The 24,579-nt window shown below is 40.1% G+C and overlaps 1 protein-coding gene across 1 annotated transcript in view; it reads left to right on the forward strand.

Annotated features, from left to right (window-relative positions):
- LOC134799569 (myosin-I heavy chain) overlaps positions 1 to 24,579 on the forward strand; it is a 119,020-nt gene that overhangs the window by 69,203 nt on the left and 25,238 nt on the right. Inside the window, exons 3-17 of the mRNA XM_063772002.1 lie at positions 10,775 to 10,896; positions 11,573 to 11,635; positions 12,945 to 13,034; positions 13,364 to 13,523; positions 15,440 to 15,630; positions 15,848 to 16,069; positions 16,303 to 16,467; positions 19,447 to 19,689; positions 19,916 to 20,041; positions 20,440 to 20,559; positions 20,833 to 20,973; positions 21,413 to 21,546; positions 21,988 to 22,191; positions 22,500 to 22,641; positions 23,299 to 23,531. Of these exons, the coding sequence (XP_063628072.1) occupies positions 10,780 to 10,896; positions 11,573 to 11,635; positions 12,945 to 13,034; positions 13,364 to 13,523; positions 15,440 to 15,630; positions 15,848 to 16,069; positions 16,303 to 16,467; positions 19,447 to 19,689; positions 19,916 to 20,041; positions 20,440 to 20,559; positions 20,833 to 20,973; positions 21,413 to 21,546; positions 21,988 to 22,191; positions 22,500 to 22,641; positions 23,299 to 23,531 (2,351 nt within the window). The 5' untranslated portion in view covers positions 10,775 to 10,779. The remainder of the gene's footprint in view (positions 1 to 10,774; positions 10,897 to 11,572; positions 11,636 to 12,944; positions 13,035 to 13,363; positions 13,524 to 15,439; positions 15,631 to 15,847; positions 16,070 to 16,302; positions 16,468 to 19,446; positions 19,690 to 19,915; positions 20,042 to 20,439; positions 20,560 to 20,832; positions 20,974 to 21,412; positions 21,547 to 21,987; positions 22,192 to 22,499; positions 22,642 to 23,298; positions 23,532 to 24,579) is intronic.

Consider the following 24,579-nt stretch of genomic DNA (forward strand, 5'->3'; position numbering starts at 1 on the left):
CATGACAACATGACATGACAAACCCTTAATATGACTTAGAAATATTTTATTTTAGCCGAACCCCTTACAGAGATTCGCTAACACTGCTGTGCAATTTCAGTTTTCGCGAGATATTTTCACACTTCGTTCGCTATAATCACCCTCCACAAGTGTCTCATCCAAATAGCAATTAACTTGTTAAAGGCTTCGCGATTAAACTGGCTTAAATTACATCCACGGACCCTTAATAGTTATTTTACTTGCGGCCTCAACATGCTGAGCTTATGTAAACAAGGAAAACTTGCACAACTTTCAGCGAATTGTGGAATAACTTTTAACTTCGGAAACTTAATTACGCACAAGGCATTTGCCCACTGGCTTCTGGTATTAAAGTTTTCACAGAACTTAATATTTCTTTGAGAATGTACTAACTGTTAGCTAGTTTTGTTTGAAGCTCTTGAAAGTCGCCATAGAACATTATTACTAATGGCGGTTGGGTACCTAAAATACCTAAATTTACAATTCAACAATTTTTTTTTTTGGAAAATATTTATTCTGCGTCAGTTACTTCTATTTATCGTACCAGATCTAAAAGATGCCCCGTGGGCTGGAAGTAAATAGCGAAACGAAACGAATTATACTAAACTTAAGCAAAGACTTATTTTCCTTGATTCCAGCTTGATGCGTTTATCATCCACCCACGCTGAACCTGAGCTCTCAGCCATACAGGTTCTAGAAATTTCTTTTTACCCTAGACAATGTCACCAGTCTAGTCCGCCCACGACCGACCATCCATTTTTTCTGTACTAAAGTAAATTTTATGTTACACAGTTTATTTTTTATTCGATTACCAATCCTCCACACGCTGCTTCGGCCGTTTCACAACTTTATTGATGTTAAACAGTCTATTGACGCCCACAGATTAATTGTATTTTTATCTCATAAAAGGGCTTTTTATATCATAAATTAAGTATTACTCTCTCGACAGTCTTTTTAAACAGATCAGATCGACTGGCCAGAGAGTAGCGAAAATGCGTAAAACCGGCCAAGTGCGTGTCGTACGACGCAAAATGGAGGGTTCCGTACCTTCATACCATTTTGGCTACGGAACCCCAATAACCGAGGCCTGACAGAGTTCCAAACAAATTGAATCCGTCTTGGTTAGACTACCTCGCTGCTTCAGAAATTTTACAAAGTTTCCCTTCTAAATGAGTTAGTATAATCGGATGATAGTTGTAAGTGTAATCAGATAAGAAACGGGCGGCGTGACGACCCATTTAAATCTAAAGGGAAAGGTGGTCCTTGGAGGTCACGAGTACAAAGTTGCTAGGGACCGTGGGCGACGGCGCCCGGCGCCTCCCTCCTACACCTAGCGCAGGGGGTTAAGCTACAGGCAACTTCCTATTTTATTTATTAACGGTATTATATCGGATTTATTAAATTAAGTATTAATATTAATAAATTGTATCGGACATTCGTAAATCAATCCCACGTAAAAACTCTTATTGAGTGGGATTGATTAGACATGTGTGGGATTGAGCTTGTGATACTGGATCTTAGACGACGATAATATGTAATGAGAACAATTTGTTGAATTCGCTGCAGGGAACGGAATTCGCTGGCAGAATCCCTTGAAAATGAATAGGTTCGAAACAAAACTAGACCTTTCAGGGTTTGTGCTTGGCTATTATTTACTATGAGTTATCTAGGAAAAAAAACAAACAAACGAGTAAACGCGAATAATTATCGATGCAATTAGCGATTCTTCGAGGAGTTTGTCACGCATTACATCCTAAAAATTTAAACAAACTTAAACCGAATCGTAATTTCGCTGTCGTTTATCACTTGAACCACGTACAACTCTACGGGACTCTTTTGTACGTCGCGTCAGGACGACAGTATTGTATACCGTCCAACGCTACTGTGTCCTCATGAAAGGCATTTACTCGACACGCGCTGCACCCCAAAACTAGCGATTATCGACCGGCTCTTATTTCAATTTGCTCCATAATGACTTCGCGTCAACAACGATGACTGTCATTATGACAATTTACTATGATTGTTATTACGAGGGGTCCTTTCGTTAAAATGGATTAGGTTTCTTCTTTTCGTGTCCCCGTTTTTCTGAGATGACTCGCAAAGACACTAAAAACTTCACTACTCGACTTTCGAAAGTAAAAAACACTGCAAATTAATTTCTAGTTATGAATCATAAAAACAACCCGCCACATTTGAGGCTTGCATCGAGATTGTAGGTAAATATATTTAATTAAATAAAGCCCCGAAATATCTGTTTGAACCTTTGAGAAGTTGTACCAGACGTCTGTCCTGCATTATCACCCCAGCAACAACGTCAAACTGACAAATGACACAAATTATAAACGGCCCACCAAGAAAGCAGTGCGTATCCAATCCCCTTAGGCCCATAGGAGCTTGAATTGAATAAGCTCCTATTCATTTTTTTACCATAAATATAATCGATAAACACGGCGCCGCTTCAATTGAATGAGGGTATGCGTTCGATTTAATTCAATTACTATTATTTGTAAATCGATTTGAGGCTGCCAGGTGTTTTGTAATAAAGATACACGTTCAAGATCCCTTTGTCATGAAGAACAATTAACTGCATGCCTGCGACAAGATAAGGCGCAATGTTATTTACATATATGAAATACTTACGTATGGTAATTAGTGTAATTACTAATGGATATGCTCTAGGCCCTCTAGGGGCCACTTGCTAAGTTGCTACATTTGTGTATTGTTAGTAATGTTGGTACCTTTCCTTTCCGAGCTTTTAGAAACATGTTTTTTATAACACGTGAATTGCGGTTTTTGGTACTTATACGATCCTTAAAAACAGCCCAATAAACAAATACTTGCGTAAATATAGAATCCATTATCTTCATTGAACATGAATAATATTGAATAATTTTCTTGTCATGTTTTTCTTTCAAGGATTCATCCTTATTGTGCTCAACGATGCTATATCCGTAAGTGGAAATAGATCAACGTGTTACAGAAATAAAGTAGCTTTCCTTTTTACGTACGGGAAGTTGTGACAGACGTTATTAATTATATCCATTTTTGCCTTTTTGGGCTTCACCACGCCAGAGTGCCAATTATAGGCAGTCTGGGTAACATCGGTACAGTTATCGACGTAAATAGGATACAGACTAACTTTATTGCTAGAACAAATATAGTACGCATTGCAGTCTCTTGGCCGTTTAGATATTGTGTGTACACAAAAAAAAATAGTTGTCAAATAAACCTTCAGATTATAAAAGGATTTATTTAATTACCCACAGTAAACCTAGTAAACGTTATTTACTGACTACAGGATAAGTACTATATGACGATTCATTAAAAAATTTATAGCCTTTGTAAAATGGGTTTTACGAATATTTTCACAAATCCTAAGAAATAAAACGACTTCTCTAGCTTCGTATAAAAATAGATAAAGTGTTTCTAAGGGAAATAAGCCTTCGGATTTTATTCCCAAGAAAGCTTTTCCACTCATAATTTATGGATGGTTTGTTTTTTCTTTCATTAGAAATACGATTTCACAAAGGGATATATATTGCTCTCCAAAATTTAATGTTGTTAAAGCAAAAAGAAAGTTTCGAATACAAATTATTGTTGTTTGTAACATATACCTAATGTAATGTTGAATAATTATGACAATGGGGTTGGCAACTGTCAAAGGTTTGCCTAGATGGCGCCATCATAGCTTGCCCCTTTTTCTATGAGATTTGGCTTAGAGCTGGCATCCAGGGTATTAAAAAAACAAAAATTTGACACAATTCTAGGGATTGACGGGGCAAGCTATGATGGCGCCATCTGCTAAAAACTTCCACCGGCCAACCCCATTATTCAACGGCAAATATTCTTCGTCATCAACAAGGGAGTGGTTTCTAAATTGTCAATTTTAAATCTAATTCTAGCAACTAACCAGCACTGACACTTTCTGATCAAGTAATTTCCATTGTTATATAACAAAATATGGAAAACTTGAAATCATCAACATACGATAATAAACCAGACGACGCAAAAAACATCAAGTTTCGCTATGATTCGTCGTTATTTGTTATTACAGCACATGTTTCAGCAGTTACTCCCTATTAAATTAATCGTGATAAATCTTTCCTGATACTGCGTCGAACTGCGATGGCGCGAAGTGACGTAGCTGCACGCCAGCCCAAGTGACATATCCGCCCGATAACTTGACCGGGAACGTCCTGTCTCAAGGCTCTGTATTCTCATTGCTTACGAAAGTCTAACGATTTGGTTAACCGTGTAACTGGAACCTCAATTCCCTAACATCTAGAGAACGCATTTATAGTGGTTTATTTTTCATAAGCTTTACTAACGTTCGCTCCAAAAGCAAGTGGAATAACATCCAAGGACAGTTTACTCTCATCGCTCGCGAATATTATGCCTTTAATAGTACAATTAGTACATCAGTTTATGCAAGGGACAGTGCCCGTGTGAAGCGAATCTGATTGTACTAACGAGTGGGAGTGCGAAACATCCGTCTCGTCTCATAGCTCTTAGTACTCGTTAAGACGTTTTATCTATTTGATTATCTCAGGGGCGGTGAACTGTGGAGTAAAGGTGAAATAGTGGGGTCAAATGGGAAGACCTAGGATTTACTTCTAAGGATCTAAGGTTTACCTGTATTTTACATGTGTAAGTAACGTCTAAGGTAACTGCACATATTTAATTCTTTATCAATAAATACATTTTCAACACAGTTTTTGGACTTGTCAAAACAACAAATTAATAAAAAGAATGGAGCCCAATGATTAGAGTGTTACCTCCATAATAAAATTATGGTTCTTATATTCTCCTAGACTCCCCTTTTAATTTTTTATAGTTACATTTTTAGTCAAGTCAGATATTAGTTCAATGTGTTAACAGGGAAAATTAGACAAATGCCGGGCGCTGATTTTTGGGATTACAGGAACAAATTGAAGGGCGACTTAGCCATCGCCATTTAAACACATGATTACCAATCGCCGATTAGTGTTAATATTATTTTTGATATTTTGGTGCAATGTAATGCGTAATTGGTGCAATGTTGGTATAAAGAAGGACAAGAAACATAGACCCATACTAGTTAAACTAACCCTAGCATGGAGAAGACTGCAAGTACTAAAGAACAGCAAAAAGCTACCAGCAAACACCTATGTCTCTGAGGACTATCCCAAGGATGTCATTCAAATAAGGAAAGAGCTAAACACTAAAAGACAAGAAGAAATTAAAAAGGGCAATATTGCTATGATCAGATACGACAAACTCATAATAAAAGAAAAACCAAACCAAGATAAAACCAATGAGAAAAGGAAAAGATCTCCGACAAAATCACCAACATCGGATAATACCAACAAGCAGAACGAAGACGCAAGGCAGTTAGCCCCCGCGAAAATAAATAAAACAAATGCTTTCAACATTATGAATCGTTCAAGATCAAACTCCTTATCATCGTCAACCAAACAATAGCAATTACAGAACAACAGACCCCGGAAGCAAAACAGCAAGATAGAAACAACAGCAAACAAACAACAACAAAACCAACAAAGCGTTAACCAAACAAGACCAACACAACATAATTGTCTCCCAGCACGGCTGGTCCCCGCGGGAGTACTAGACCAAAACCCTCCAACAAAAGTAACTAAAAGAAGTGAATCCGTCAAAATTGCAACACTGAATACTAGAACATTAAGACAGCAAGAAAACTTGATCGAACTACAAAACGCAATTGAAAATATAAATCTTGATTTACTAGGCATAAGCGAAATGAGGAGACTGGGGGAAAAAATTGTAGAGATTAATGACTATAAACTGTACCAAAAAGGGGAAACTGCAGGACAAAGAGGAGTGGGCTTTCTAATCAAAAAAACACTAAAAAACTGCATACAAGAGCTGATAGGAATCTCCGACAGAATCGCAATACTTAACATTTGTTTCCCCAATTACAAAAGGCCATGGACAATCGTACAAGTTTACTCACCCACAGAGGCAGCGTCGAAACAGGACATTGAGAAATTCTACACCAATTTATCGGAAATCGTAAAGAAATACCAAAACAACCCCCTCATATTGATGGGCGATTTCAACGCCCAGGTGGGCACCAGAGAAGCGGGTGAAGAAATGGTAATGGGGAAGTACGGCCATGGAGAGAGAAGCAACAATGGACAAAACCTTATAGACTTTCTACTGCAAAATAACCTAGTACTTCTCAACTCCATATTCAGGAAAAAACCACACACCAAATGGACCTGGTTGTCACCAGATGGAAATTACAAAAACGAAATCGACTTCATAATAACCAATAAGCCAAAAGCCTTCAATGATACACATGTAGTACAGAATCTAAACTTCAATACAGACCATCGAATGGTACGCTGCCACTTAAAAACACATCCTGTAAAACAGTCAAGAAACAGTATTAAAAATTCAATGAAAACAACAGAGCATTGCGAGAACAGGATTGACCCATCCCATATCAAGACAATGCAGGAAGCAATAAACTCTGATACAAGCACATTAGAAAAATACAGATACATAGAAAAAACCCTTTCATCATCATCTAAGAAGACAGCAAGTACAGTTAGAACCACAAAATTTAGCGAAAAGACAACAGAACTCCTGGAGAAAAGAAAGGCACTAATAGCAGACAAAGTAAATAGAAAGGACAACCGTAGGATAATATCAAGCATAAGCAAACAAATAAAAGAAAGCATAAGGAAAGATAGAAAAACACAAAGACTGAAAAAATTAGAAGATACAATTCAAAGAACAGGTGGAGCCAAGAAAGCTTTCAAAGAACTCAAAGAACAAGGCATGGAATGGATCCCGACACTAAAAACAGGCAAAAACAGGGGATCAAAACAAGTGACAAATCGTAAGGATATCCAGAAGCTTGCTACTGAGTACTACAGAACCCTCTACTCCAACAAAGATGTGAACCTAAACAAATGTGCCTATCAAATATCACCCGTCAGCCTTGAGGAAACACCACCCATACTTAAACAGGAAGTGGAGAAAGCCATCATGTCTCAAAAATTAGATAAAGCTCCCGGACCGGACAATATATATAATGAGCTAATGAGGGGCACGCTAGAAGAAATATGTCCAATCCTAACGGATTTTTTTAACAGCATTCTAACCTCAGGCATGGTTCCAGATCAGTGGGGGGACTCGTACATAATTCTTCTCCATAAAAAAGGAGACAAGGACGATATTGGAAACTACAGACCAATAAGTCTTATATCAAACGTCTACAAGGTCTTTGCAAAAATAATCCTAGAAAGAATCACACAAACACTGGATGAAAACCAACCACTTGAGCAGGCAGGATTCAGGAAAAACTTCAGTACCATTGACCACATCCACACAATCAAACAAGTAATGGAAAAATATAATGAATATCAGAAGCCCCTATACATTGCTTTCATTGATTATTCCAAAGCTTTTGATAGCCTGAATCACGAATACATATGGTATAGTCTAAGCGAACAAGGAGTGAGTAGCACCTACATAGAATTAATCAAAAACATTTACAAAAAGAGCAATAGTCGAATAAAACTCGAATCAAAAGGAGCCCCTTTTCCAATAAACCGAGGAGTCAGACAAGGCGACCCATTATCACCTAAGTTGTTCAATGCCGTACTGGAACATATCTTCAGACAACTGGACTGGGAAGCTTATGGCCTCAAGATCAATGGAAATAGTCTAAATCACCTAAGATTCGCAGACGACATAATCCTATTAGAAGAATGCCCAATTAAATTAAAACACATGATAGAGTCGCTAGCAGTTATGAGCAGTAGGGTAGGGCTAGAAATGAATGCGAGCAAAACAAAACTGATGACCAATACCAAAGAGATAAACATAGAAGCAAATGGAAACACCTATGAATATGTGAGTGAATATGTCTACTTGGGACAAATTATTTCCCCTAAAGACTCAATGGCCAAGGAAGTTAACAAAAGAATAGCTTGTGGATGGAAAAAGTACTGGTCTTTAAAAGAAATAATGAAAAACAAAGATATCAGTATGCACATTAAGAGAAAGACTTTCAACACCTGTATTCTACCATGCATAACCTATGGATGTGAGACATGGTCACTTACAGCCAAGGATAGAGAAAAATTGGCAAAATGTCAAAGGGCAATCGAGAGAAGTATCCTAGGAGTCAAGCTAAAGGACAAAATCTCAAATTCAGCGATAAGAAGTAAAACCAAGGTTATAGACATACTAAGTCGGATAGACCATCTAAAGTGGGGGTGGACAGGACACATGCTGAGATGCAAATTAGACAAATGGAGCAAACAAGTTACCCTATGGTACCCAAGAGACGGAAGAAGAAAACAAAAACATCCAAAAACAAGATGGGTAGATGAAATCCGCTTAACCTTGGGGCCTTACTGGTCCAGAGTTGCAGAAGACAGAGTACAGTGGAGAAGGTTGGAGGAGGCCTATGCCAAGAGGCACACCGAACTGCGGGACATTTTGTAGAAAACACGATAACATTTCAAAAAAAGCTTTTAAACCCAAGGATCGGAAACAAAAGTCTATATAGATATAGATATAGAATGCGTAATCGTTTTAAAAGACAAATGCTAAATGGACTATTATTAATTAAAATAAATATAATAGTACTTAATAAAAAAGAAGTGCATTTGCGAACATATCTCAAACTGAAGATAAAATCACAATAAATTACTGAATGACGTCATAAGGTAACGTCAGTATTGCGTGTCCAAATATTCATAACAGCTGTACGAATATGATTTAAAAACAGGAGTTAGTGGAGCGTGCGTAAATGCGGCAAGGGTGCGGTACCTTCCGAATTCACTGGGTTTCCACCCATGCGAAGCTCTATTCTATAGGAATCGCTTAGACGCATAACATACTTTCGGGATACAGTTAAACTAGTTTAGTTAAGATGCTAATTCTATAGTCGAGCTCATTCTAATAGAATATTGTCTCCCCGATTACTAAACACAAAATTAAACGGCCGAACTAAATTCCAAGCATTGTGGTCAACCGCGACACGGCCCGTAATCGACAATTAGTGCCTAGAAGCCCTTGGACCAATTTCATTTTAACCATTTAACAACCACAGTAAAAAAAAGCCCTGCGTGATTCAACCCGATTGGATGCTTTTTATAATGTTTTTTTTTTTGTCTTGTCATCTTTGCTTAATATTCATTCATAAACAGACATGAATGGATAAATATTCCCTAAACTTCTATTTGGCGATAACGATTTTACGTAATGTAAAACATTAGGTCAAATAATATTTCACTGCGACGTTTGACTTTGCATAAAAGAACCTGTAAAAGGGAGTGAGAAAAACCACTTCAAATTCGTGTTAGCGAGACTATTTGAACGATCGTGGGCACGCGATAAATATAATAAAATCGTTTAACAGTCGATCAGCGATATAAAATCATATCTCATGGCTCCCCAGCGCGAGGGCGTCGGAGGGCGAGAATTCAGCCAAGATTGATGTAAATTGAGCCCTGATACTTGCCCGGGAATTACATTTCGAACATCTTGTTTGTCTATTTCCTTGCTAGGGGTGATCTTGAGTACCGACCTATTTCACTCGTTATTCAATACATCTTCTCTGTGACGTTTCTTATTAAAATTCTAAGAAGGAAGTCAATGACATTTCTCAATTTACACTCGCTTTGAGCAGAACGCTTTAAAATAAATGCTTAATTAGCGACAATTATCATCAGAGCGAGTACGTGTTAACAAAACGCGATTTTGTAAGGTTTCTACGATTAATTATGAGTTTACTGCATATGATAAGTCTTAAGTCGTATGTACATTTACACTCAAAAGCAATGGAAAGCGATTGTTTTGTAGGAAGTTATGAACCGTAGGTACATAAATGATTCATGTACATCAGTCAATGGCTATAAAAATATTCAACTAATATGTGAATGCTAAACTTTTGCGTGAATCATCCCTTGTGTGTAAAATTATTCGTGTGGCCATTTTCTTCCGTCTATTTTTGCCTGAGGGCATACTTACCCTTTTTCAAGACTGAACCCATCTGTCATCTTTGCTATGGGGTGCGCGTCACGTGAATTATTTATAATCCATCAATCACACCGTGCCGAATCGATGCTCAATCTTTGCTTTTTATATATAAAACTGTAGCGTAGCTCTGCTGTTTACTATTAGGACTGAATACCTAAACATAATTCAGGATATGTCTTTTTCGAAAAATATGTGCGACATCTAATTTTATTAATAAAATAAAGATTATATCTATTGTATCATCTTTAGGTCTTCGGTTAAAGAAAACATCCTATCCTGTCGCTGTCAGTGTCAAAAGGTTTAAGTTGCCAAGTGAACTCATAGATCCTTTTATTTTAAACTCAATCGAGCAATAGCTAGATGAGGAGGAACAAGTTTAGTTCAGTAGGAGACAATCTTTCAAATAATATAACACTGAACCAATTTGTTCACATCACCTTTTACCGTGTTCAAAATTCACTGAGTTTATAAAATCCGGCCGGCGTTGAGAGCGAACGTACAGTGCCGCAACCCGTTTGCGTGCTCTGAGCTTTGAGCCATTTATTCATTTAACACGACTAAAAGTCTATGTTTTACATTTGTACCTAGTACCTACCTATGTTTAAGTCCCATAAAGTTAAGCTACTCCAATCCAACTTCAAAAATTAAACTTTCTCGTCGTATTTCGACTACCATTTTAAGCCAAAAGTTTTTTTATAGTGTCATTTAGTAAGTGTATTTGTGTGTGTTGTTGCAGCCATCATGGAGGAGCGGGAGGCGGAGGGCCCGGGCGTGCCCGACATGACGATGATGCCCCAGATCACCGAAGACGCCATCAACGACAACCTGAAACGCCGCTACAAACACGACCTTGTATATGTATCCTTTTTACAACATTTTCTTCAACTTCCTACATATCCACGTATAGTTTACAGAGATTGAGGTACAAAGGCGAACTTATCCCTATTATGGATCTCTTCCAGCTAACATTCAAGTTCAATCTTTTATATAATTTATAAATTGATCAGTGATATATTAATGGTTGGACGACAATTGTACCATTACGTATATCAAACGTGTGCAACATGCTTACGTTTAGACTGTATGAAGAAATGTACCTACGTAAAGTTATTCTTTTTTCGGAAATAAACGTTTTATTTGGTAATTTGAACTGGATTTAGCCTCCACGGCTATTTTAAAAACAATCCCTAAAATGATTATTTTAGTTGTGTAAACTAAACCGTAGTGATTATTGTGATGTAATATTAACAAATAATGGATTTGGATGCCTGTAACCAAATCTATTACACGCCGTATTTTTTTAAATTGTACCGTAACGTAATTGTTCTTACACTTCATGCGCCAATACCCACGATGACTTTGTGTTATTTTCGACAGACTGCGAAGTATTTTTGTGACTGCAGCTGGAATTACATATTCATTTAAATTTGCAAGGGTTCATCCTTGCATGTTTCATGCATCGTAAACACGAGTTATTTTAAAATAAGGTTACATAATAATTATACTAGCATATTTTCCTTAATTATTATTACAGACATACACAGGTTCAATTCTAGTCGCAGTGAATCCCTACAAGGAGTTGGGATGTTACACAACGGTGAGCCCCTACTATCTAATTATGTTACACCTATTTTCGATCAATGGTATCAAAGCAATCTTACCCATGAGTAAGAGCCGTTAATCCAGAGGATGTGTCATCGTTGTGAGTAATACAATACATAACACATAACATAATATAATAACAGGAAGCTTCTACAAATAAACATACGGAATTATAGTCTGTATCTTTAGGTATTTAAAAAAGAGTAAACAAAATCTACCCTCAAATGACTTATTAAGCCAGTTGATGGTAGATGAAAACATTACAGTATGATGAAATAATGTAGGTTAAAGTCAGGTCGTTCAGTGACAGATCCAGGTGGTTTGGTATTTGGTCGGTTAATCAATAAATGTTATAACTACCCCAAAATGTCAAATTATTTGTTTACTTTTATATAAGTACCTAAAGATACAGAGTTATAGTTCTGTTAGGGAACCTGAAATCGTTATTACAACGAAACCGATTTACAAGTTGACTATTGCCAAAAGATTAAACGCCGAGCGTTTATTTAACTTGGGTCATATGACTCTGTCTTACCGATACCCATCTCGCCAATATTTTGTCTAGATTCAGTAGTCGGATTTAGTTTAGTTGAAATCTGATATACTCGTGTAGATGCCGGTGACTACCGTGTCAATTTGTTTACCGCATATTCCCAATCCTATTTATTTTGTCATACGTACGAATGATATATGAGTATCAGATAAACTTAGATACATACTCATCTGAGATGATAATAATAATTGTTTGCATTCTAAGCCTTAAAATATGCAACAGGGTATAGAGCTTCCAGAATAAATGAAAGAAGACTGACCATTTTGTAATTAATTAACAGATAACCAATATAGGTCCACCATTTTCATACAATCATGTTAAAGATAAAACTTCCTGTTTTCATAGAAACATTTGCAAACAATCGTTCACTTTCTAGGAAGTAACGCGCTGTGGTCGGAAACAATGAAGTTCTTCATAAAAAAGTGATAAATTATACGTCACACCGTAATCAATCAGAGGAAATCATTGATGAAGATGCTCATTCAACAAGCGAGTTACGCTAAGCCATGTCATTCATTCCTTCCGTTCCGTTTATGTATATGACATTAAACAGAACGTCCTTAATACTGTTACTATTGATTAAAGCACCCACATATCACACTTTGTCAACTTATTTTAACAGAGTTGACACAGTTTAATTTCTCACATTGACATTCGTGAAAAAGTGAACACTATTTTCTCAAAAGATTTTGCACGCTTACCACATTATTGAAAAATATAGTCTAACGGTAAAATAACTCGAATTTTACAGGAGCACATGCAAGAATTTCGAGGCAAAGCCTTTGGGAACCTGCCGCCGCACGTGTTTGCTTTAGCGGAGTCCGCCTATAGCTCGCTACGGGTAAGCTAACTCTAACTTTATATTACAAACAGTTCCATTCCTAACCTCCTAGTTACATATTTACTTATACAGTTTCACGAGTAAGCGCAAAATTAAATCGCTGGCATTATCACATGACCTACTTATCAAGTACAAAAAAATATATGTTGGCACATTTATACTTCCGTAGTGACTCGCTGTTGCCAGTTTCATCATCAACCAGATACAAATATCTCATCCTGCTTAAGATCGATAATCAATCCAGCGGTCTCGGGAAACGGCTGTCAACTGCCAATCAATATTAAACCCTTTTAATCTGCAAGTAATCACTTAGTAATCTTTCTTCTTAGAATGGTGAGAAAAATCAGTCCGTAGTGATTTCGGGGGAAAGCGGTGCCGGCAAGACGGAAACGACGAAATTGATATTGCAGTACCTTTGCGCTGCTGGCGGCCAGGCCACGTGGGCGGAACAACAGATCCTTGAAGCCAACACGGTTTTGGAAGCATTCGGTAACTTTATACCTTACACATCACATAATATCATATACAACAAGTAGTGATGTACCGACTATGGTTTTGGCCGACTAGCCGACTAATCGGCGCTCGGATGGCCGATTAGTCGGCCGAATAGTCGGCTAGTCGGCCAAGTTCATAATCGTTACTTCCCGATAAAGATAACATTCGTATGGCAACTGTAGTAGCTTTATTCAAGTTCGGATACAATTTTTTTTTCTCCTTGCGTCGTCGCGCTTTCAATATCAACTGAAAGATGTTCCGTGCTACTGCTACGATACACCTTCATAACTAGCTATACATGAATTTATTATGAACATAAGCACATTTTGTACCCTAAATACGTATTTGAGTAGAATGGTCATGTAACATTTGATTAATATTGGCTTGTTATTTTATTAATGTCCTGCTTTCTGTAATTAAAAATAGGCCGACTAATCGGCCTTTTTTGCCGACTAGTCGCCGACTAATCGCCGACTACATATGTGGCCGGAGTCGGCTTTCCCGACTAGTCGGCGACTAGTCGGTACATCCCTAACAACAAGTTACTTAGGTAATTCATGTTTACTGAAATAGTATCGTATGATCCCGTGTGAATTAGAATGTTTTTGAAAGCTTTGTACTATTACTATTTAAAAATGTACAGTCGCCACCAGGATCGCCTAAAGTGCTCACAAATATCTGAACACGCGTCTATTGTAAAGGCGTTAGAGTGCGCGTTCAGATATTTTGAGCACCCAGGCCGCTCTGATACATCTGATGACGACTGTACATCTTTCACGTATTTTAGTGATTGTGAGTGAATTGTGATCTTTCCATCTGCCTATCCAGAAAGAAATGGAAAACTGTCGCTGTCATATACACCGTGTTTTTATTGAATTCCGTTAACTTCGGGGTATGGTTAAGTACGTTTAAGAAAACTAAATGGCATAGTTAATTTTGAAAAAAAAAATTTTTTTTGCTTTTTTTTTTTCAGAAAAATTAATATTAGGTCATTACCTATGAAATTGGCGTTTTGTCCGGAGAATTTCAACGAAACACGAATTTCCATACAATTAATTTTGCGGATATTTTTTTGATGGCTAATTCAAACCAAACAAAATTTTTCCAGTAATTTTTGACACCTTTAAGGTATGTTTTCAATATCTCCATTTCTTGAAAATTGGTACCATTAGAAAAATATAAGTAATTTTAATACTCGAACCGACAGCACATGAAAAGACCTATTTTCAAGGCTTAATTCTGAACACTTAACAATAAAAAATAACAATTAATTGCTGTCAAGCAGTTTGGCGAAATCATATTGTAGTTTTATTGTAATTGTGTATGTACTTTTGTAAAAAAAAAAAAAACTAGGATCAGACTTATATCTATGAACAAAAACGCCAATTTCATAGGTAAGGACCTAATATTAAAAAGTAATTAAATGTAGCATATAGCGTTGTTGTAACACGGGCATTACATTTAACTAAACCAAACAATTGAAATCTGTGACATATCAATGTCAATTCGAACATCGATCGACCGAGATTTTACTTAAGTTTAGTAGCAAATGTATGAACTCATTCTAAACACTAATCAATATGTAAACCGGCCTTAAGGCAAGTGTACAAGCTTGTAGAGGCCTTATAGGAAAAAAATAAAATATTGATTATCTTCGAAATGGAGTTAATTAGAATATCGGTGTCTTTGGGAAAGTTACTTGATTTAAGCTCAGGTATGCACCCTTGAAATTAACGGAAATAAAAAAAAACACGGTGTATATCTACGAATATTATCCATAATAGAGAGCCAGATTTCACGCAGACGATTTTATATGTAAATTGTATAAATCTGATGATCATTAATTGTTTGACTACAAAAACCTTTACGCTCTCTGTATTAGTTGTTTTAATATATTACTCTTACTTCAGGCAATGCAAAAACAGTCCGCAATGACAATTCATCTCGCTTCGGAAAATTCGTGGAGGTGCGGCTCGATAACCGCGGAGGCATCCGCGGCGCTGTGCTCCGTGATTTCCTCTTGGAGCGGGCTAGGATCACGGGCCCTTCGCCAAGGGAGACCAACTACCATGTGTTCTATCAGCTGGTTGAGGGCGCTAAGGTACGTTCCAATGTAAATTAAACAAACAGTAGTCCGTAATGTCAAACTTAAACTTAAAGTGAAGCTACTCAATCCCCGCGGTAGGATTCAAGACGCTCTGCTTTTTGCTCTTGAAGCGGGCCAGAATCACCCGACCTTCCCCTAAAAGAGAGCAACTACTCATCATTATGTATCAGTTGCATATACTACTATAATGGTTTAATTTATTTTATTCTAGCATAACGCTGAACTACGCACAGCCCTCCGTCTCCGCGACGGAGTTCAGTTCAAATACCTTCGCCCGGAAGACGAAGACGCTCGCAAAGGCCTGGGCGGCGAGCAGGGCAAGCTGGAGGCCCTGCAACTAGCCTTGACAGTTCTACAAGTGCCGCTGCAAATGTGCGAAGGGCTGTTCAAAGTGCTAGCAGCAGTGCTGTGGCTTGGGAATATACAGTTTCAGGTAAAGACTTGATCGTGTAGCACTATACTAGTCTGATAAAGGAATTGTTTAGGCAATTTTAGATTTAGAGAACCAAACTGAGCACGAGAGCGCCGCAACAGTCAATCGCGCGCGAGAAAGACGTTACTCTACCATTTCGTGCTAAGCCTACGAATGTTAAATATCACTATTATTTATTGAAAATTGATATAATAACCATTTAAACTCGTGTAATATTATTTGGTAACTTTTAGGATGTGGACGGAGAACGCAGCGCCCTGGCGCCGGACGACGCAGAAGCGGTGGACGCTGTCGCGAACCTATTGGGCCTGGCGCAACCTACCGCCCACAAGGTGCTGCTAGAGCGACAGATCAACGTGCGGGGCAACGTTACCGATATTCCGCTCAGGTTACACGAGGTATGGAACCGTTGAGGTTTCTTATAGGTATGTAGGCAGTTATATGGCCTGGCACCGTAAGATGCAGAAGCGGTGGACGCCGTCGCAAACCTATTGGGCCTGGCGCAACCTACCGCCCACAAGGTACTAGAGCGACAGATCGACGTGCGGGGCAACGTTACCGACATTCCGCTCAGGTTACACGAGGTATGGAACCGTTGAGGTTTCTTATAGGTATGTAGGCAGTTATATGGCCTGGCACCGTAAGATGCAGAACCGGTGGACGCCGTCGCAAACCTATTGGGCCTGGCGCAACCTACCGCCCACAAGGTACTAGAGCGACAGATCGACGTGCGGGCAGGCCTCCGTCACACGCTCAAGGCCACGCGCTATATGCCTACCGCTCGGTGTATCGTCGACGATACAACCGACAGAGGGCCGCCGAACGCCCGCCTCAGCGCTCGCACCGCATTGCACCGCGCGTTTCCCGCGCTTATGATTCGAAATGCCGAAACCACGTAATTATTGTGCAGTAGATGGGTGAAAAAGTCAAAAAAAAACAAAGGAAAAAGCCTATAATAAAAATTCATCTTTTTATGGCGGGCTAAAGGTCCCACCTGAAAGTTTAATAATTATATTGAAGGGTTAGAAAAAGTATTTTTAAATAACTTTGACGACGTAATAATTAATCGGCCTGGTAGCACCGTATTACAACTTTTAAAAACCGTTGATTGTCCGTTGCTTTGCTCCTGAATATTTATTAAAATTATTTACGCGATTTAGGATATTTTCAACTACTTATTAAATTTTAATAACAGAGAATTCCGAGAAGTGAAAAAATTATAAATCATTATATTAAAACTAAAACATATTTGATTCGCAACATTCGTTTTATTACAATAATCATCATAGGTAGGGTAGCTACAACCCTAGCGCATTCTTACGAGGACGCGTTGGCACGTGACTCGAACGGTGGGCATGTTAGTCTCGACTCTTTGTGCGCGTAATTATGCTACATTTCTTCTTGTCCTGAGCAGCAGGTATTATTATTAAGGTTCTGTAGGCTATTATAGCGTAGGTATTTTTGCTTTTGTTTGGGAATGAAGTATCTGTTACGTAGTAACTATTTATTAATCTGTGGTGCGGGGCAACGTTACCGACATTCCGCTCAGGTTACACGAGGTATGGAACCGTTGAGGTTTCTTATAGGTATGTAGGCAGTTATATGGCCTGGCACCGTAAGATGCAGAAGCGGTGGACGCCGTCGCAAACCTATTGGGCCTGGCGCAACCTACCGCCCACAAGGTACTAGAGCGACAGATCGACGTGCGGGGCAACGTTACCGACATTCCGCTCAGGTTACACGAGGTATGGAACCGTTGAGGTTTCTTATAGGTATGTAGGCAGTTATATGGCCTGGCACCGTAAGATGCAGAAGCGGTGGACGCCGTCGCAAACCTATTGGGCCTGGCGCAACCTACCGCCCACAAGGTACTAGAGCGACAGATCGACGTGCGGGGCAACGTTACCGACATTCCGCTCAGGTTACACGAGGTATGGAACCGTTGAGGTTTCTTATAGGTATGTAAGTACTTGTACTCTGTATCTTTAGGTATTTAAATAAAAGTAAACAAATAATATCTACTTTTTCGGGCAGTTATAACATTAATTGGTTAACCAACCAAATACAAATCCGCCTGGATCTGTCACTGAACGACCTGAATTTAACCTACATTATTTGATCATGTAATGTTTTCATCTCCCCTCAACTAGCTTAAGGAACCATTTGAGGGTAGATTTTGTTTACTTTTATTTAAACACCTAAAGATACAGAGTATAGGTAGTTATATGGCAACACCACTATATAAACTTCATATTTTCATAGAAGTTTGACATTAATAACGACACTACCACACTTTGTCGTTGCAAATGCCAAGCAGAGTTAGCTTGGTCGAACTGTAAACCTAACTTATCGATAATAGGAAATCAAGTTGATCTAACATTTAAGGGGCCCACTGATTAACAGTCCGCCGGATGGTATCGGCCTGTCAGTTGTTCGGAACTGTCAAAATTTTGTTCTAACTGACAGGCCGATACCGTCCGGCGGACTGGTAATCAGTGGGCCCCTTTAGGGTAATTCGCCAGTAACTGGCCACTGTTAGTAATTGGCCACCCTAAACTAAAAATGAATTATATTCACCTATAAACAGAATTCATTTTAGTATAAGGCGGCTAGTTATTGAAGGCTGGCCAAGTGGCCAGTTATTGAAACCTTATACTAAAATGAATTTTGGTTATAGGTGAATAGAATTAATTTTTAGTTTAGGGTGGCCATTTAGCTACTAATAGTGGCCAGTTACTGGCGAATTACCCTACTTCATAAACGTAGACTACTACAAACTGAAATAAATGTCATATATGTACTAAGAAAAAGTGACCAAGGCCTCCAGTGCCCCAGGCTGGAAAATATTTTCTGAAAATAATTTAATTGTGTACTACGTTTATAAAGCCACATCAATAAGGTTCACTTTACCTTGGCATCGTTCTGTTGTGCCCTTTTCACAAGTCATTCCTCAATATTCGTGTATATTGCGGAAACCGCCGCATCATGACATCTGCTGCCTATGCGCGTACACCTTCGTGAAATCCTAAACTTAGATGTTTAGAAAAAAGGTATACTTTTGAATGACATCATTCAATCATCATCAATAGTGAAGGAAATATGGTTAAATTTATTTTGTTTCGAAATCGAACCATACAGAGGTAATGCAACTCTGTTTCAATTGAAAATTGTTTAAATTACATTGAAGTGATTATTACTACGGGTGGGACCGTGGGCCTTACAAGGTATTGTATCTTGGATTAAAACTACTTAATTTTGTAGATTTATTTTATTGGAGCTTAACCTTAGCTTAACCACACACAAGGAATGACACGGGAGAAGACAACGTTCCATTTCACATATACTACACAAGGTTATAAAGTAAACGTTGTCCACAGGCCCGAGAAAATCGGCACGCCATGGCGCGAGCGCTGTACTCGCGAACATTCGCGTGGTTGGTGCGCCACGTGAACAGCTGCTCGGCGCCGGGCCGCGAGGCGCCGCGCTCGCTCGGCGTGCTCGACATATTCGGCTTCGAGAACTTCGCCTCCAACTCGCTCGAACAGCTCTGCATCAACTACGCCAATGAGAAGCTGCATATGTTCTTTAATAACTACGTGTTCGCGTTGGAGCAAGAAATCGTGAGTTTTTTTTTATTCGGTCTGAACTCATCGATGTAGGGGCCAGTTGCACCAGCCCCGAAATCGATGGATTAATCAGAGTAACTCGATAGATACTATGAAACTTCCCATGCAATCAAATTCCACCCCCAGACCGTTCGGTGCAACCGTTCAACTGTAGTTGTAGATAATATAGATTTTTTTATGTCTGTGTTTGTTCGTGGTTTAATCGATTTTTTTATTTCAGTATCGTCAAGAAGGCATAGTGTACAACCAAATCCAGTTCACGGATAATGCGGCATGCCTCGAGTTGCTGGAGAAACCGCCGCGAAGCTTGCTCAAACTGCTAAGTGAACAGTGTCATATGCCCAAAGTAAGATATTGACTCATTTATTTCTGTAGCTACTCCTGCTAAATTTTTAAATGAGGCGGTTTGTTGATGACACTTCGATTTTCACGATTTTAAATTATAGACAATATGCAGACAGATAAGGCTTGGTCAATATATATTCATGTCGTATTTATTCTTGCTGCAGCAATAACTGTTCTTATGACCAAATATTATGTGACAAAAAATATTCTACTGCATCTAAGGCATTTAAGCACTTCATAGACTACAATATAGCGGTTTTGCCACTTGATGCACTGTAAACTCAAGAACAATAAACATGGATCGTTTCTTTTAAAAATGTGTATAATTCCTGCCTTTTACTTACGTTGGATACACAGTACAACCGTGCAAAAGTATAATTGCTAATCCAATTGTTCCAGGGCTCAGATGGTGCGTACCTGACGAATATCCAGGGTGAATTCGGCGAGCACCAGAGCTTTGTGAAGGGTTCTAGACGGAAATGGGAAGAAGAGTTTGGTGTTCAGCATTATGCGGGCACAGTAAGTAGTAGAACAGAGTGAGAGAGACCGTCACGACACACACACACACAACTACGTCTACCGAGTCTCTCCCGAGCGTCCGCGTCTCTATGGCTGCTGCTTGACGCAACGCCGTTTTCCGTAGCGTGGACTAGACGCCGACGCTCAAAAGACGCTAGTGTGGGGTATGTTTAAAGAGTCCTACTAGTACGAAAGCTTTATACATTTACCTTCTCAGGATAAAATACCTTATCAACATATATTTAAGTGCTATAATCGTGTAACTTTGTGCAGGTATGCTACAGCGTGCAAGGTTTCGTGGATAAGAACAGAGACACGCAGCAGGATGCGTTTATAGACCACCTGAGCAGATCGGCAAACCCCTTTGTCAGAGAATTGGCCGATTACGTCCAGGATTTGGCGCCTCCTGGACAGGTAATTCCTAGTCTATCTTAGTCTTCGTGGTTGTAAATAAATAGTTCAGGAGAATATATACTAAATCTGACAACGACACATTTAACTTACTTAATGGCGCAGCGACCCAAAATGAGTCTTGGCCTCCTACACGAGTACACGCCAGTTGTCTCGATCCTGTGCCATCTCCCGCCAGTTATCGGCATGGAGATCGCGCAAGTCCGCTTCAACGCACATTTAACTTGGTACCATTATATCAGTAACCTTATCTAATCCTTGGAATACTAATTAACTGTCAGCTGCTCATACTGGAACGAGCGGCTGACCACGACTACGAACCTGGGACACACGATTTACCGGAATGTTTATAATAATAGCATGTTAAAATTAAATGTACCTGCGTCACTCTCTGACTGATCTTTAAGCCGTTACTATCCTATTATTGTTTAATGTTTGACAGGATCTATCGCTTTCAAGTCCAAGCTCAATGGGCACCACGCAGCGAGGGACATCCAAAGGTCGGCCGACCGTTGTCGACACGTTCAGAGCACAGCTGCAGTCGCTGGTTGATATGTTACAAGCCACCGACGTTTGGTAAGCACTTACAAGATGTATACTCACAATTTCCGGTAATAACGAGACTAATCCAGGTTTATTTATATTAGATTAATTTTTCTAATGCAATAGTTTTGGTATAACAAAGTTTTCGAGTTGTCTATGCAACTTTCGTTTCACAGTAGCTGTTTTGTATCCAATAACAATGGAGTTATAAAATTGTTTATTTATTAATCTTTCCATTTCCCCGTAGAACCCCACTGTATTCTTCAACCTATTGTACAGTCAAGTGTAAAATAAGAATGCATATAATTTACTCAAAAATATGTCCCATAGTTCTTAATTCACTGACATAAGAGCTATGGGACATATTTTTGAGTATGATGTGTGCACCCATATTTTTACACTTGACTGTACCAAGATTGTTCACCTTTAAAAATAGTGTCACTGCCACACGATCTGTAGATTCGCTCGTTTTAGGTACGTCCGCTGCATAAAACCGAACGAGATCAAAGAGGCGGGCACATACAACGACCAGCTCGTGCTGGAACAGCTGCGCTACCTAGGCATGAACGAGATCGTTCGCATCCGACGCGACGGGTACCCGGTGCACCTGCCCACGGCCGCCTTCCAGGCGCGCTACCGCTGCCTGCTGCCGCACCCGCGCCGCCAGCCCGACGTGCCGTGAGTATACAGGAGCGGATTTATTCAGTGCAAGTGCATTTAAGGAAGAAGGCACTCATCAGTGAACTATGAAACTTCCCGTACTATAAAATTTAACGAACGTTTGAACTACGACAGCTAGACGGTTTGGTGCAAGCAACCTTAACACTCTGCCGTCAACGTCTACAAGATTCAAGTACAGCCTGTATCTCTTTTTGGTTAGGGAATATAGCTCAGTTTCAAGATACATTATCATCTGTCTGTCTGAATCGACAAAATATAGCGCATTATTATATAAAAATATCATATCGTTATTATTTTGTTTTCAGAACTGTAATGTCAATTGTGACCGCGCCGCAAGGCGACTGGCAGATCGGTCACACGAAAATATTCATGAGGAGTTCGGTCCATATGCCTCTCGAAGCCAAACGGACACATTTACTTCAGTCTTCAGCATTACGGTTACAAAGGGTGAGTGCCAATTTTCATTTTATTTAGAAATAAAGTAAACGTACTAGTGCTATACATGCTAATGCCCAATAGTTGATACCTTGTTGACACCTCTAGTGACAATGACTTAAGTTTCAAGATGACATGTACTGGGACCGCGTCAAGCACCAGTACGTTTACCTTACGAGTGATGTGATTACTCTCGTCAAGTCCGGCCGCGGACTCGTACACTGACCTTCGTCTCGCTAATAAGAAATAGATTTTCAATAGGCTTTTATTATCGTTTTGATTCCGATTGGTAGTATCAAAGAGAGATTAAAACTTAGAACGCCATTTGACTTTGATCATTATTCTTTGACTGATATGTGTTAACTTGTTAAATATTAATATTAACGCCATCTACTCGAGAGTAGGTTGAAGGTTATGGCGCTATCGCTCGAAAATATTGCACCATACCTTTGGCCTATAGTCGAGTAGATGGCGTTAATATTAATATGTAATAAGTTCACACATATCAGTGAAAGAATAAGGATCAAAGTCAAATGGGGTTCTAAAAGTTTTATGTTCTGTCGAAAGATGGCAGTAGATTTACAGTGTCTACATAATTTACTTTGAAAATCCGTCTCTATACACTCTATTCTCTTTGGTAGTATCTAACCGTACCATATTAATTCGCAGTGGTACAAGGGCTCCGTGAAGCGCCGCCAATACCTCCAATGGCGCAACGCCGTGATCATCCTTCAGGCGGCGTGGCGCGGTTGGAAGGAGCGAGCCGCGTTCCTCCGACTGCGCCGCGCCACGTTAACACTGCAGCGGCATCTGAGAGGCGCCTTCGCGAGGGAAGTCGCGGCTGCGCTGAGGGAGATGAAACGGGTGAACCAGGAGATCAAACTGAGGGAGGAGAGGAACAGGTTAGTGAACCGTAGAATATATATCCATAGACAACAGTGAGCGGCGTGGCGCGGTTGGAAGGAGCGAGCCGCGTTCCTCCGACTACGCCGCGCCACTTTAACACTGCAGCGGCATTTGAGAGGCGCTTTCGCGAGGGAAGCCGCGGCTGCGCTGAGAGAGATAAAACGGGTGAACCAGGAGATCAAACTGAGGGAGGAGAGGAACAGGTTAGTGAAGCGTAGAATATATAGCCATAGACAACAGTGAGCGGCGTGGCGCGGTTGGAAGGAGCGAGCCGCGTTCCTCCGACTACGCCGCGCCACTTTAACACTGCAGCGGCATTTGAGAGGCGCTTTCGCGAGGGAAGCCGCGGCTGCGCTGAGAGAGATAAAACGGGTGAACCAGGAGATCAAACTGAGGGAGGAGAGGAACAGGTTAGTGAAGCGTAGAATATATAGCCATAGACATCAGTGAGCGGCGTGGCGCGGTTGGAAGGAGCGAGCCGCGTTCCTCCGACTACGCCGCGCCACTTTAACACTGCAGCGGCATTTGAGAGGCGCTTTCGCGAGGGAAGCCGCGGCTGCGCTGAGAGAGATAAAACGGGTGAACCAGGAGATCAAACTGAGGGAGGAGAGGAACAGGTTAGTGAAGCGTAGAATAGCCGTAGACAACAGTAAGCGGCGTGGCGCTGTTGGAAGGAGTGAGCCGCGTTCCTCCGACTACGCCGCGCCACTTTAACACTGCAGCGGCATCTGAGAGGCGCCTTCGTGAGGGAAGCCGCGGCTGCGCTGAGGGAGATGAAACGGGTGAACCAGGAGATCAAACTGAGGGAGGAGAGGAACAGGTTAGTGAAGCGTAGAATAGCCGTAGACGACAGTGAGCGGCGTGGCGCGGTTGGAAGGAGCGAGCCGCGTTCCTCCGACTACGCCGCGCCACTTTAACACTGCAGCGGCATCTGAGAGGCGCCTTCGCGAGGGAAGCCGCGGCTGCGCTGAGAGAGATAAAACGGGTGAACCAGCAGATCAAACTGAGGGAGGAGAGAAACAAGTTAGTGAAGCGTAGAATAGC

The sequence above is a fragment of the Cydia splendana genome, chromosome 18 (genome assembly GCF_910591565.1).
Source record: "Cydia splendana chromosome 18, ilCydSple1.2, whole genome shotgun sequence".
NCBI lineage: Eukaryota > Metazoa > Arthropoda > Insecta > Lepidoptera > Tortricidae > Cydia > Cydia splendana.